The 15143-nt window shown below is 55.4% G+C and overlaps 1 protein-coding gene across 1 annotated transcript in view; it reads left to right on the top strand.

Moving 5' to 3' along the window:
- Bin3 (bridging integrator 3) overlaps positions 1-15143 on the top strand; it is a 35112-nt gene that overhangs the window by 18523 nt on the left and 1446 nt on the right. Inside the window, exons 3-8 of the mRNA XM_070016632.1 lie at positions 4206-4246; positions 4531-4592; positions 8848-8984; positions 9425-9465; positions 13577-13718; positions 13893-14027. Of these exons, the coding sequence (XP_069872733.1) occupies positions 4206-4246; positions 4531-4592; positions 8848-8984; positions 9425-9465; positions 13577-13718; positions 13893-14027 (558 nt within the window). The remainder of the gene's footprint in view (positions 1-4205; positions 4247-4530; positions 4593-8847; positions 8985-9424; positions 9466-13576; positions 13719-13892; positions 14028-15143) is intronic.

Below are 15143 nucleotides of genomic sequence, written 5' to 3'. Positions count from 1 at the left end.
ATAAAGGCAGGTCAGCAGCGTCCCCCACTCAGGGGCTAACCATCTGTGGAGACTCTTAGCTTAAGCCCAGAGAATCTGGGTGTGCAAATGCGGAGCTCAGCAGCTCCAGGAAGCAGGAAGGTGTGGCTTTGAGCCTCCAGAGTTTTATTCGTGGCAGATCCAAAAGGGAAGTGGTTTTGAGAAGGGTCTTTTATTCCCCTCTTTCCCTAAAAACAAAGACAAACACAAACCCCTCCTACCATCCCAACCTTCATCAAGTGGCCTTTGTTCTCCAACAGAGAAATATAGGCTGGACTGCAGTTTCAGCTTGTGCCAGTGTTCGTTGGCGGGAAGATCTTGAGTCTTTTATTCTGAGAAGTAGCAAAGACTTCTTGGGAAGAGCAGATGAGATGCGTGTGTTACATCCCTTGTCTTGTACATGTGTGTCTGCTGTCCTCTAGTCCATGATCCAACCCCCCACATACACACACCACCCCCCATGGAAACCAGGTATCAGGAAATGGTTAAAGTGCAAGGTTTTGGCAGTTTGCCTGACTTCCTATCCTGGCCCTGCCACACATTGTTCACGACCTTGGGTGTGTGCCTTAACTCCTCCTTCACTTTCCTTTTCTTGGTGTGGGGGAGAGGGCGTTGTGTGTGCAGGCAGCTTGAACTCAGGGCCTGGGCACTCTACATCTTGAACCATAGCTCCACTTCTGGCTTTTTGATGGTTAATTGGAGATAAGAGTGTCACCAACCTTCCTGCCCAGGCTAGTTTTGAACCTGGATCCTCAATTCTCAGCCTTCTGAGAGGCTAGGATTATAGGCCTGAGCCGCCAGCACCCCTGCACTCCTTAGCTTTCTTACGCGTAAGATGAAGGTTACCATAACACCATGTCTCAGATGCAGAAAGAGCCTCTTAAGACCATGCATATAAGACATTTAACCCAGTGTGGAATCCGTAAGAAGCCTTGCTGGCGGCTGCTACGTTAGCAGAGCGGCTCACTTGACGCCCTCCAAAGCCATTGAGGACCCAGCCTCACCCAATAGCTCAGTTCCCCAGTGCACTAAAATTGTAAACTGGGCCTTTGATCTCTCCCCAGGAATCAGAGCCAAGGTTCAACTTTAAAGGAGGATTTTGCTTGCCCCAGCTGTTCTCAGCTCCCCAGGGTGCTGAAGTATAGACAGAAAGTGCCTCGTTAAGAGTCAGTCCTGCCCACCACCGGCAGCCCAGAGAAGGCCTAGCTAGGTGGTTGTCTCTGCAGCTCTGGCAGCGGCCCCGGACGTGGTTGCGCACTCTGGTATTCCTGCCCAGGCACCACCAGGGAGGGGAGCAGATGTGGCCTCATGGGTTATTGGAAGTCATGGTGCCCCTGTCATGGGAAGAAATGCTCATGTTATCTTCAGGGCGTTTCAGGAGGATTTTGGCTTAAGACACCAGCTGCCAGCCACAAAGAAAGCATTGTCTTTACTCTTGCTGCTTGCCTGTGCCCAGGTTACAAACATACATTCCACGATGGTTGGGGCTGTGGCTGGAATGGCATGTTCCCTGCAGGCTGACCGTTGGCACTGAGACAACAGAAGACAAGCTCCCACACCTCCCGACCCAAACCTTCTGCTTAGTCCCCCTTGATCCCCCAGGTCCCATAAAGTGGCCCAAGCATCTTGATGGGGAGAAGAGAGCCACACCTCCCTGCTTAACCCAGAAGGATGGAGGCACTCTTTGAAGCCTCGCCTTTCCATGGCCCTCCAAGCAAGGTCTTGTGCTTGGACACAAAGGAAAAGCACCCACGAAGATTGCTAGTTCGGTAGGCACCTCGTGTAGTCAGAGCAAGAAAGAGTAGGCACCCTGAGCCTCACCAGCCGAGAAAGACGAGGTGCTGAGTAGGTCTTGGCATATGCTCACACAGAGGTGGGGTTCGTCAGAGCCCCTGGAAGAACAACTCTTGGAGTGTTCCCCCAACTTAGCGCCGGTCTGCCATGCCTGTGGCTGCCCTGGAGCTCTGGTCTCTCCCAGCCTGGTCTGTAGCCTCCTTTCTCACTTCATCATGAATATGGGATTGGAGAAGACACAGCCTGCTCGTTTACTTAGCAAATGCCAAGCTCCTGCTCTGTGCCGGGGCTGGTCTGGGCACTGCAGATCAAGCAGCAAGCAGCATATTCCTCCCTTATACTTGGAGCCCCAGAACATGCAGTGAGCATCTGAGGGAGAGAGTCGGGGGCTCAATTCTCCCTGCACTAACCTCACCAATGTGGCCCAGCCCGGCCGGCCTGGCCTCCTGTGATCTGTGCACATGTGCTAACACTTGCATTGTTGACTGCGCTCCAATTGCCTTCTTGGCAGAGGCATCAAGCATTCTAAGATGCTCAGATCTTTTGCACTTGGCTCTTTCCCTCCGAAGTCATCTACCTCAGAATGTGACACCAGTGTGGCCCTTTATTCATTTAGCCACTCTGCAAGGGGCTGTGTTCTGGTGCTGTCCCCAGGGGATTCTCCCCTCTAGAAAGATCTAGGACCAGTGAGCTATAGAGGCAACCTACCCCTGGCTCCTGGACGCCAGGGTGGCTGAATGCTCACAGGCACTCTCGAGCACCAAACAGAATGCATGCCTGTTCCCAGTGAGACACTACGGAGTCTCTCATTACCCAGAATACTCCCGCCTGGTTGGAAATGTGAAGCTCCTTCCTGTGCAAGCCCAAGCAGTCCCCAGCCAAAGGCCAGGTGTTCTGTGACATCCCACACACAGCAGCATGCCCTGGCATGGCCAGAAAGGAGTAGGAGCCAAAGACAGCGGCAGAGGCTCGGCAGGTATCCTTGCCCCCATGCCAGCAAGCTCCTACTGTGTGCTCTGGATCCTGGGGAACCTGCCTCCAGCCAGGAAATGTGTTCTTCTCATTTTGTCCTTCACTGTCTTAAGACATCACTGCTCTACAGCCTCTGAGGCAAGAGGGCGCCGCAGCAGGGTCCCAGTGCCCAGACATAGCACTACCCAGCACAGCCGGGGCTTTCCTGACTGGTATTTCCCAAGTCCTTCTCTCTGCTAAAGGGTCATCGGTCCCATCTGCATCGCAGGCAGCTGTGAGCTACCACAGGAGAGGGGGATGGTGCTCACCCAGTAAGCAGCACCCTGATTCGCACCCTGGTCTACATGCAGTGCCTCTGAGCAAGCAAGCCATTGAGGCTGTCCTGTTCTTATTCCCTTGTCGGCTAAAGTTGCCACAGGGAATGACTAAGTGAAGTACCCCACTTTAACAGAAAAGGAAGTAGGAGTCAAAAATGTTAGGGAGCCAGGCTCCAGTGGTACACACCTGTAATCCTAGCTACTCAGGAGGCTGAGATCTGAGGATTACGGCTCAAAGGCAGCCCTAGCAGGAAAGTCTATGAGACTCTTACCTCCAGTTAATCAGCTGGAAGTGAGGCTCAAGTGGCAGAGAACCAACCTTGAACAGAAAAGGTAAGGGACGGCACCCAGGCCCTGAGTTCAAGTCCTAGAACAAGCAAATGTGTGCACTCTCTCGCGCACACACACACACAAATTAAGTAATACTTGAAAATCCTCCACACTGAACACCAGAGTTCAGGTCTTATCTATCCCTACTTCTTCCTCCAAATCACTTCCTGTCGGCCTGTGAGAGAAAGTACTAGACCTTCACTCCAAAATATATCTCCCCCTCCCCACCTCTCCCATAGTTGAATGTGTGATCTTTCTTTATCTTCCCTGACTCCCCCACCCACTCCCCTCACCTCCCCCCCCTCCCCACAGCAGGCAGGCAGGGACTGTGACTAGTGGGCAGGGCCCTGCTCAGGTCTCACAGCTCGAAATGGCAGATCTAGCCAGTCCTAAACTCCAGAACTGCCTCTGTCTCTGCACCCCACTACCACTTAGCCGCATTCCGATCACCTTGAGTGCCACAAGAGTGAAGGTGAAGAGAGGGCACACAGCCCAGCACCTCACTCCTGCAGCGGCAGAGCAGAGCCACGATCTGCTATGACTTGCCTGCTTGGCCCCTCTGGGAGGAGAGGCCTTCTCCCGAAATCAAACAGTTCATTAACTTGGGAACACAGGGAGACTGTGTCGTTAATGACCTGCGGAGCGTGTGTGAACTGGACAGTGTTGTTCTCTGCAGGCCAGGGGGAGGGTGTGAAGGGAGTTTCTGGAGACTGGGAGGTTTTTTTCCACCCTGTTGTCATTGCTCCATTGATTGAGTTGTCTCTCTCGTTACAGGTGGAGAGAGACTTTGAAAGGGAGTATGGAAAACTCCAACAGTAAGTGGCAAACCCCTAAAGGACGAGGCAGGAGGTGGAAAGGGCCCCTGCTTCCTGCCAGCTCTTCCACTCTTCCTCATCTCCCCCCAGCCCAGTCAGCACCCAGGGCAGCCCAGGACTCCAGGCTGCTGCTACTCTCCTGGGCCTCCTGTAGAGCCTGTGTGGCCTATGGTCCTGTGGACAGGGCCTCCCTTCCCGTGGCACACAGGCTGGGTCTAGCTCAGATGTAGGGGAGCGGGCTGAGCAGAGCAAGGCCAGGTGCCCACACCTGCCCCTTCTTGCAGGCTGGAAGAGCAGACCAGGCGGCTTCAGAAGGATATGAAGAAGAGCACCGATGCAGACCTGGGTAGGTGGCCCTGCCCTGCACCTGCATTGCTCCCAAAGACTAACTCAGAATTCACCATGCCAGCCGGTCCTAGCTGCTCAGGAAGCTGAGATCTGAGGATCATTATTCAAAGCCAGACTCATCTCCTCAATTAGTCACCAAAAAGCCAAAAGTAGAGGTACAGCTTAAGTGATAGAGCTCCAGCCTTAACCAAAAAAGCTAAAGGACAGCACCCAGGTCCTGAGTTCAAGCCCCAGTATCAGCAAACACATACACACACAATTCACCGTGCCTACAAAATGCCAACAATATATCTCTTGAGAAGTGGCCTGGGTCGTTCCCTGGTCAAATGAGCACATCTCACAAAGCCCCGCCCCCACGCTCTGCAGTGGGTGTGAGCCCAGAAGCCCCTGGGACTTTCATTAGCATAGAAACTTCCAGTTGCAACACATCCCCTCCACAGAAGTGCCAGGTCACCTGCTTTCTTGTGACAGGAGCTGGTGTTGGCACGTTTGAGCAAGAGCTCAGTCTGAGATGTAGGGCCAGACATACCTCCAAGTCATTCTGTCATGACGAAGGCACTAAAGGGTCTGTGGTAAGGGGCAGCAGGCACCAAGACACATATCCGGGGTCTGGGGAGAGCTCTTGGTTGAAACAAGGAGGAACTAAACCCAGTGCCACAAAAGCAGTACTGGGGTCAGGCAACACCAAGGTGTTCCCTGGCAGTGGCGGCGGCAGCTGGGGCAGCAGAGAGCTGGGAAGTCCCTGTGTGCCCTGGTCCCGGGCCTGGCTGGCTGTAGTGGCCAAGGCCCACTCAGGTCAGCTCTCCTATTCCTGTTGTCATCAGCACTGGCCTGCAGAGTGGATCCTGGCAGCCCCTCCTTGTGCCAGCGGGAGGCATATATCCATGGTGCACTCTGGAAACGGGGTATAACCAGAGCCACCCACTTTCTCCCACTTGACAAATGCCAATTGAGACCCAGCTTGTCCCCTGCATGTGTCTTGGTTCCGAGGATTCAACAGTGAGCTAAGACCCAAGTCCTCATTCCAGGAGCGAAGATGAGCAAGGAGTCGATGTGCAGTGGCAAGTGCTGTGGAGCCAGGCATGGGAGTGCCCACCTGGGATCCCAGCACTTGGGAGACTGAGGCAGGAGAATCACAGGTTCAAGGCCACCCTGGGCTATAATAGCAAGATCCAGTCTAAAGAAATCGTGGAAGGGTGGGGAGCAACAGGGTGCTGTTTTAGGTTGGGGTGATCAGGGAGGCTTCCTATAAGGGTGCCTTGTTCACAGGTCCGAAGGGATGAGGATGTACTCCATGCAGATGCACACGGGGAAACAGTGCTTAAATAGAGGCCACAAGTACAAAGGCCCTGAGGTAGAAGTAGCCTTGTCTCAGGGCTGTGTGCACTGTGTGCACAGAGAAGCAGTGGTAGGACTGAGGACCCATCCAGCTGTGCCATAGAGCACCTGAACACTCTGTGTGTGTGTGTGTGTGTGTGTGTGTGTGTGTGTGTGTGTGTGTGTGTGTCTGTGTCTGTGTCTGTCTGTGTCTGTGTCTGTCTGTGTCTGTGTCTGCCTGTATGCCCATGTGCATGTGTGTCAGTCCTGGGGCTTGAACTCGGGTCCTTAGCATTGTCCCTGAACTTTTGTGCTCAAAGCTAACACTCTAATAAAACTTGAGCCACTGCCTTACTTCTGCCTGTTTAATTTTTAATTCTTTTTTGTAGTCAGAGTCTCTCTGACTTTCCTGCCTAGGCTGGCTTCAAACTTGGATCTTCAGATCTCAGCCTCCTGAGTAACTCATAGTACAGGCATGTGCCACTGGTAGCCAGCCACTTGCACAGTCATCAAGGAAATTTCACCCGCTGTATCTCTTTAGAGATTGGCAGGGCATGCGAAATACTCATCTCATGAAAAAAAAAAAAAAAAAGAAGAAAGAAACTGTTCCGTTCAGTCACTCTCCAGCAGAAAAGCTGCCGTGTCTTGTCTGCTGTCTGAGCCAAAAGGCAGCTAAGAAAGTCCATCACTGAGGTCCTGGCCCGCCTCAGTACCGGCAGAGTCCTAATGGGGGTAGCCCCTCAGTCTCCACACTTTGCTCAGCAGGTCACAGGCTCTGGGCAGCTCAGGCTAGGATTAGAGGCCTCCCTGCTCCCATGCAGCGTGTTCACCATTAATTCCCTCACAGAGGCAGCAACTTGCATTTCCCATTTTTTTCCTGGATGTTAGGATTCAGCCAGTTACTCATGTAATGAGTAAAAAGAATGTTTGCACATTTTTTTCTGCTTATCAGAAGGAAACATGCCTTCCCCAGGTTCAGTGGCCACTGCCACAGCCTAGACAGAACTGGGCGGGCCAGCTCCCTCAGTCTGTGTCCCAGAACCTTGTGCATCGCCAATCCTGAGGACATAGGCCGTTCGGAACCTGGCCCCTCATTTTTCCAGAGTAGTCCTGTCCTGAGCCAGTGGTCAGACCTAGCTCTTTTATGTGTTTCTGTCTGTCTTTGCCTTCCAGTAAAGGGAGTTGCTGCAGCCTGCCCTTCCTCCTCCCCTCTCCAGCCTCCTCAGCCACAGTATCAGAGCAGGAATAGAGTACAGGCTGCTGTTTCCATAGCCAGTCACTCGGGACCAAGTACCTGTCGGGTTCCACAAGGAGGCCACGGCTCTGGAAAATGTGGTTTTCTAGCAGAGAAACTGGTGACTCCTGGGACGTGGTAGAGCAGCATGGGGAGGAAAGGCTCTTCTGAGGGTGGCTTCCTCCCCGAGCACATAGCCCGCACGCGTGCAGGAAGGGACACCGGCTTGATCCCAAGTCTCCGATTAATCAGGTCCTGGGCCGGGCCTGGGAATGTACATCTAATACACTCCCAGGAGACACTTGGGCCATAGGGCTGGGGACACACTGTCGGCCACTTACCGTGAGGGGAATCACCATGCCTGTCCTTACGCCAGAGTCCCTCGGCTCCAGAGAGGATCTGAAATCCTCAGCCAGTGTTCTAAAGATGATCGTTCTTTCAGAGAAATTCTATCCATTTCTGAGAGCCCTTTGTCTCTTACTTTCTAGAGGCTGCATCAGAGACCCAAGAGACCCAAGACCCTCACCTTCTATAAAATTCAAAGACCACTAGTCTTGGGTTGGTGCCAGGATGGCCATAGGCTCCTACCAATCCCAGTGTGGGCAGGAAGTGTGACTTGGGACAGAGAACCAGGCATAAACACCAGACTATGCTCTGGGTGGACTCCAGGCCCTGTTCTGCTGGGGCAGTGGCCTGCGCAGGCGCAGTTCATTAATTCATTGGTTCCAACCAATACAAAGACCTGAGGATGGGAGGAGAACATCAGGAGAGAAAGAAGTAGGGAGGAAGCCTTTCCCCATCCCGTAGTCGTTGGGAATTTTTTTTTCCTCAAATAGAAAAAAAGGAGAGAAAAAAAAGAACAATTTAGTAGAAGACATTTTTCACAAATGTTCCCAGCTTTGTCTAGGTTCATTATCTTTTGACTATGCTGTATGTGATTATTTCATAATCAAATCAAGTTATGCATAATGTTTGTTCCTAAGCCTACAAAGTCACTTCACAGATTTTAAAAAGCACTCCTTCCTTCATTGCTTCAACATTTCTGGGGAGTTTGCATCTCCTGTCTTCTCCCACAGGCTGCCCTTTTTGCTGGGTGACTGTCGCCCTCTCCTGCTTCTAGAAGAGTCCATGATGAGGCTCAGAGCAGGCCAGGAGGCCCCTCAAAGCCTTGGTTGGCAGTGAGGACTTGGGTTCATCTTCCCCCACCATGGAGAGTCAGCCCTTCCTCGGGGAGGCCTGGTGGGGAGGCCTGGCGGGGTCTGGGGCTGCTTGTTCCTCGGTGTGCGGGAGGCTCCCACGTGGCCCACAAGGCCTGAAATATTTGCCGCCTTCTGCCGCTTTCATAAAATAAGCCACCCCTGGTAGAAACCAGAGTTCTATACAAGCCTCGTGGCTACAATGCCCAGTGCAGACTCGTGGGTCCCAGATTTATGGAATCAGAATCTTCGGAGGCAGAAGTGTTTCATAGTCTCCTAGCCAGATGATCCAAGTCAAGCCAAGAAGTTAGAAACTTGGGTCATGGCAACTTGTGAAGCTGCCCAGATGAACTCACAGTGCTGTGTTAGTCACGGATGCTGGGTCATTCTCCAACTCCCTTGCTCTGAGGCCATGGCTCACCCCGACCAGGTGAGGACAGGGCCTACCGAGTTCTTGTGCCTGTCCCTTTGTTCACTCACCAACCTGTGATTTTGACTTCTCACAGCCATGTCGAAGTCTGCCGTGAAGATATCCCTGGACTTGCTGTCCAATCCCCTCTGTGAGCAAGACCAAGACTTTCTGAATATGGTGACGGCCCTCGACACAGCCATGAAGCGGATGGACGCCTTCAACCAGGAGAAGGTGACTGGGTGACAGGCACCGGCTCCCTCCCCCTCTCCAGTCCCCTCTGGGCACAGCACCACCTGCAGGTCTCCACGAGCCTGGCGCTTCTCTTTGAATCACTCAGTTCTCTGAGGCCTGTGAGCGTTGAACCCATGTCCACTTCCTCCCAGGCTGGTAGTTTCTGGAATGGCTGGTAGTTCTGCATGGCTGTCAGACCTCTCTCTGAGCCACTGCCCAGCCCTCCACGCTGGGCAAAGCCGTCTCAAGCTGTAGCCAGCAGGACGCCTACTCCAGAGACCATAGAGTTAGGACACCCCCTTCCTGTCCCGCCTCAGTCCTCCTCCTCCCCAACTTGGGGTCCTTACCGTCTCTCTGTCTTCAGAAGAACCCTTTAGGAAGAGGCTGTCTCCCCCAGTTTTAATGCTATTGGGTTTTGTTTTGCTTTTTTCTTTCAATAGGTGAACCAGATCCAAAAGACAGTGATTGAGCCCTTGAAAAAGTGAGTAAGGTCATCTGGGCACACAGGGCACTCGGGGCAGAGGCAGATCAGCTGGCCACGTGGGGACTGAAGCATGCGCCTAGCACCCTGCAGGCAGGAAATCGAGAGTGGCAGCCACAGAGTCCGTGGCTCAGGGTCAGGGTTTGTTGGTAGCTCCAGGGCAGTGCTGCTGACTACTGTCCTGCCCTGGCCACCGCTCTGGTGGTCGCCGGGGCCTTTCCCCTTTGCTCCTGGTGAGCCCCCTGGGGCCAGGCTGGCGGGACTCAGCAAGCAGGGGCCTTGGCCCGCCTGAGCGGACGGGCGCGAGGCCTTTCATCTTGCAGTCGGGGTAGGATGCAGCTGCCTGCCGTGCTGCGCTTTGGGAGGGCGGGGTGGCCGCACACAGGGAGGGCGGCGCAGCAGCGGCGCTCTGCCTTCCCCAGGAACTCTGTAAGCCTCATCTTTGGTCCGGCAGGCCCTGGTCAAGGATCAGACAGGCCTGTTGCCTGGGCCCCGGGGGAGGAGGCAGACTGAAGCGTTGCCTTGAAGCTCCCCAATCCTTCCTCTCCTGGCCTCTCCTCTCTGACCTAGAAAGGCTCGGGCCCCTGCCCAGCAGCTGGACTTCATTACCTCTTCTGTGGTGGTCCCTGGCAGTCGCCTGCCTGGGCTGGGTAATGAGGCTCTGCTTCATTACGGTCAGGCCTGGATGGGCCTGGAGGGAGCCGGAGAGGAGTTTTTGATCCTCCAGCCCCTGGTGTGGGGGTTGTTGACCTGTTCTTTTCCTACTCAGGTCCAAAGAGTGGGGTTAGCAAGAGGCCGCCAGCCTAGCCAGCACTTGTGAGCCTCTCGGAGGCCCAGCCTGCCTCAGGAAGGGCTCGCCCACCTACTCCACCGCCCCAGCCTCCTCAGCCATGGGCCCAGCGCGCCTCCAGCTCCTGGCGAAGCATGGACCTGTGGCTTTCGGGCCTGGTCTCTAGACAGAAGCTTAGCCCCAGGTGGAAGGAACGCAGGGAGAAGAGACCCCGTCCCCAGGGGATTCTGGTGTTCCCGGACCACAGGGGTTCCCAGAGGCAGCCACAGTCACCAGGGCTGGCAGAGAGGCAGAAGCTCCTGCTCAGGGAACTGGGGGAGGGGAGGGGGGTTGACTTCAGTCTTGATTTCACAACCAACGAGGCGGCATTGAAATTGGATCCTGGCTTCTGTAGCCAAGTGCAGAGAAACCCCGGCTGCTTCCCACCGTGCCCGCAGCCCACCACCTGCCAGGAAGGTGGGGGCGTGGCAGAGGGGGGGGCCACCATCTCCGCTGACCCCAGGCCTGCGCGGCCGCCGCCGGGCTGACTTGTGCCTGCATCCCGCAGCCAGCGTGCAATCTCCCTGACCACAGAGCCCACCACTGCCTGTTGCCTCCCCCCCTCTAGCTTCCTTGTGCCAGGAGATGAAGCTCCCAGGGACCCCAGCGCCGGAAACAGGAAACTGCAGCTTTCCTGTGCTCTGATGAGGATCGTGGCCACCCTGCCGCCCCCAGCCTGTCCCCAAGGGGCCCGGCCTCTCATCCCAGTCCCTGGGCTTGTTCACATGTCGGATGGGGGTGCTTTCAATTTCCCTTTCCTGGTGGGTGGAAGCTCCCGGCTGCGTGGGCACAGATGAGGAATGGCAGGCATTCCCCACCAGGCCGGCTGCTCCCAGCCCACCTCCCAGCCGGCCTCCTTCCCTCCCCACTCCCTCTTCACCCCACGCTTTCCCCCTCCCCTCGGAGCCAGCCTGCTGAAGGGTCCGTGGGTCTGCTCCCTGCCATGCGGAGCGGGGAAGGGCGCCCAGCTCGCCCCCACCAGCCTTCTCTCATCTCTGTTTGGCTGAGAGGTGCTGTCGTGGCAGACAAGTTCTCATGCGGAATACCTAGTGTCCCCGAGGTCCAGATGCCACTCGCAGAGCCTGGGGACAGCCCCCACCGCGCTGCCTCCCGCATTGGGCAGGTGGTCTGCTTTCTGGGAGGCTGAGGAGACCAGGCCCGGGGCCAGAGCTGTCAACCCTGTTACACACTGCCCCGCCCTCGGCTCTGCCCTCTCCCCGGTGATGATGCCTGTGTCCTCCACGGCTGGCTGCGGCCCTTGGTGCTCCTGGCGATGACAGAATGGACTGGGGTTGTGGCTGAGGTACAAGTGCTTTGGAGGCCAGCGTGTGTCGGGTCGCCTGACCACCTGGCACCATGCTAAGCCTGTCGCGCCTTAGCACGCGTCTGTCCCACTGCTTGCTTCCAGTGGTGTCTTCCACAGGTGAGCTGCAGGGGTCGGGATCGTGGCCACAAGCAGGGCAGCCGTCCACCTGCCTCTGTCCCCTGTCCTGCCCTGGGGCCACCCAAGCAGCAGGTCGCTTGTGACAAGAGGGTCCAGCAGCTGCAGGACCTCTGTGGGGTGGAGGGAGGGGAGCATGGCGCTTCTCAGCCCCAGGGCACCTGCTCCCGAGCCTCACACCACTCAGCTGCCCAGGAAGGGACAGGGGCTCCTGGAGCAGCTGGAAGTCCATCATTCAGCTGCCTTGGGCCACAGCAGTGAGTTGGCTGTTCCCAAGAGCAGCATGCCTTCACACCCACTCAGTGGGCTCCGTGTGTCCTGGTCATGTCTGGTTTTCACAGCATCCAGCAGGCCTGCATCTTCAGCCTGGCAGAGCGGTTAGTCAGATGTTGGTTTGATTAGTAAAGGGAAGGCTTGTGGCTGAGGATTCAGAGAAATTCTGGTCGTCTCAGCCCTCCTTCACCTCTTCAGTTAGCTAGTGGGCCCAGGACGGGCCCTGGGAGAGGAATTGGTTTCCATGGCTTTGAGCATAAGCCCTTCATTGCACTGTCATCTCCCTGGGTCTGTGGCTTTGTTTGGGCCATTTAACACCTCACTGGGTTTGTGTTCTCTACTGGCAAAAGTACTCATTACTCTTGTGTCCCATGTCCTCTTGATCTGTTGAGGCTTTGAAATACCAAATTCATGGAACTGGGAGAGGCAGATTTGGGGGGGGGGTCAAGCTTCCTGTGGTGTCTGAACTTCCTGATGACACCCCTCACTCCCCAGACATTCGGATACCCATTTGGCATCTGGCATCTGGACTGGAATCTCAGAAGAGCCCCCACCCTGACTTCTTCCTGCCTGCCCTTTCACCCCTTCTGGGTTCTTCCCGGATGAGCTGACCGGGCCGTCCCAGCCGGCCTGCTCTACCTGTCTTCCTGAGGCGTCAGCGCTGACGGTCCCTTGATTGCATGGCCAGGGCTCACAGATGGCATGGCGGACACCTCATGAGGAGGTCCAGGCCCTCCGGCTGCTTGGAGACCATCCCTGTGCCTTATCCAAGACAGCAGCCCTGTGTTCCAACCACTTCTAGAAATTCTGCTTGAAGTGTTGCCATGTCTCCTCCCTTGTAGTCCATGAAGGGTGGGAGAAGGTTCTCAGTCATTTTCTGAAAACTCTGGTCTTCGGTTTGCCTTTGTACATCACAAGGACACCCTTAGGCAGGACTGGCATCTCGTGTCATTTCTGTCTGCTGCTAGTGGCAGGAAGGGTGCCAGAGAACGCGGACACTTGAGTTCTCTTATGGACCATCCCATTGTCTCATGTCACATGTCACAAGTCACATGTCATCTCCCTGACTTCAGGTTTTGTTTTTATCTTATTTTTTAATTCATGCCAGTACTGGGGCTTGAACTCAAGGCCTCTTGCTCTCTCTGGGCATTTTTGTTCATAGCGGACACTTTTCCACCTGAGCCGTGGCTCTAGTTCTGGCTTTTGACAATTATTTGGAGATAGGGATTTATCTGCCCAGGCTGGCACAATCCTCACATCTCAATCTCTTCTGTAGCTAGGAATTGATAAGACCGCAGTACCCACCTTTTCTCCCAGTTCTAACAGGAGATATCTGACTGGTGACTTCAGAGGAGTGCCCTCTACTGGTGGTCTGGTGTAGTGGCACCATAGCATGAATGGCGTGGTCCTCTGCCCTGTCTGCCTCTCCTCCAGTGTTACACTGTCTGTTCAAGCTGCCCAGCGCCAGAGCCTCATGGGGCTGATGAGCAGACACTGCTTGAGTGGATTTTAAGACACCAGACTGCCCTCCAGTATGGGCCTTTATCCAACCAGGCTGTGCCCGGCAGGTTTGGCAGTGTCTTCCCAAGCCTCAACATGGCGGTGAAGCGGCGAGAACAGGCCTTGCAGGACTACAGGAGGCTGCAGGCCAAAGTGGAGAAGTACGAGGAGAAGGAGAAGACTGGGCCAGTGCTAGCCAAGCTTCACCAGGTGCCAAGGGACAGGGGCGCAGGTGGGAGAGCCAACAGAAGGGATAGGGTGGCCACTGGGCCATCATGGCAAGTTTCTCCCTTTCCTGGGGCGGGGGGGCCCACACCTCCAAACTCCCCACCCCCACCATGCTGTGCCCCAGCACTGGCCCTGACACTATAGTCTTCACCCTAGGCCCGAGAAGAGCTGCGGCCGGTGCGGGATGACTTTGAGGCCAAAAACATGCAACTCCTCGATGAGATGCCACGGTTCTACAGCAGTCGCCTTGACTACTTCCAGCCCAGCTTCGAGTCCCTGATCCGTGCACAGGTGAATACCGCCGCCGCCACCCTAACCCTCGGGAGGGAGACCAAGCCATTCTGTGCAACCAGCCTCTGGCCTCGGGACTAGCAGGGGCTCTGCTGGAATTTGTCTTTTTCCATTGCTCCAGGGTTAATCCCAGCCCTAACGTGGATATGGTTCCCTAGTGTAGAACTATTCACTTGAGTTCCCCCAGTCCCCTCCTCCCATGTTTAAGCTGCCAGAAACCCCATAGCTCCTTCAGACTCAAGGAGCTCCAAGTGCCACCACTTTGGGCAGCAGCTTTGCCAAGACGGTTGGGGGAGGATGATGAAGTCTGGAGACTTTTCTGATGACCCAACACGAGGCCTTAAGGGATCTTGACTTGGAGCCTGGGTGAGCCCTGCTCCAGCCACTACTTGGGCCACTAGGTATGAGGTCCCCGGTGGAAGGCGCACAGACCACAGGCTGTGTGGAGTTGCTAGTCAGCTGTGCGTTTGGCCAGGCAGCCAGAAGACTGCCAAAGCCCTGTGTCTCCTGCAGCTCAGGGATACAAGGACAGAGCGATGGTACAAAGCTCCTACCTTCCATCTTCCACTTGTTTTTAGGTCTTTACATGGAATTATTCTCCCTAGTGTAGCCAGGTTTGGGTGCCAGAGCCAGGAGCAGGATGGCTCCTCTATTTGTGTCCCTAGCTAACAGCAGGTGCCTCCCTTTAGCCTCAGGCCCCCAACACCCTTCCTAGGCCAAGAGAAAGCTTTCCTGTCCCCATCCACTGCCTGCCTGCCTGCTTCTGTTCTTGGCTGAGCGTCGGGCGCCCTCCCGTGGATGTTGTTATTCCTCGTCACTTGCAGTCACCACTGCCCCCAGAAAAGTCTGATTCCCACCTCCCAACCTGTACCTCAGGTGAACATCCAAAGCCATGGGGCTCAGTACTTGGCAGCAGGAAGCCTGATGGGATTGGGGCTGGGCGGGGTCTTGCTAGTGACCCAGGCCCTCCCTTGGTCCTGTTCTGTCTCCAGGAAGGCAGAGAGCCAGAGGGGGCTGGGCCTCTTCCCACCCTTGCCCAGAAGGTGAGGGCTGCCTTCCAGCAACTGCACCCTCTGCTGGGAGACCTTGGCCTTCCCTCAATCTCTGGCTGGCCCC

This window comes from Dipodomys merriami, unplaced genomic scaffold, assembly GCF_024711535.1.
Source record: "Dipodomys merriami isolate MVZ:Mamm:240054 unplaced genomic scaffold, mDipMer1.0.p SCAF_12, whole genome shotgun sequence".
NCBI classification, from domain to species: domain Eukaryota; kingdom Metazoa; phylum Chordata; class Mammalia; order Rodentia; family Heteromyidae; genus Dipodomys; species Dipodomys merriami.
Note: the sequence above shows the minus strand (reverse complement) of the source record. Positions and strands in the feature narration are given on the sequence as shown.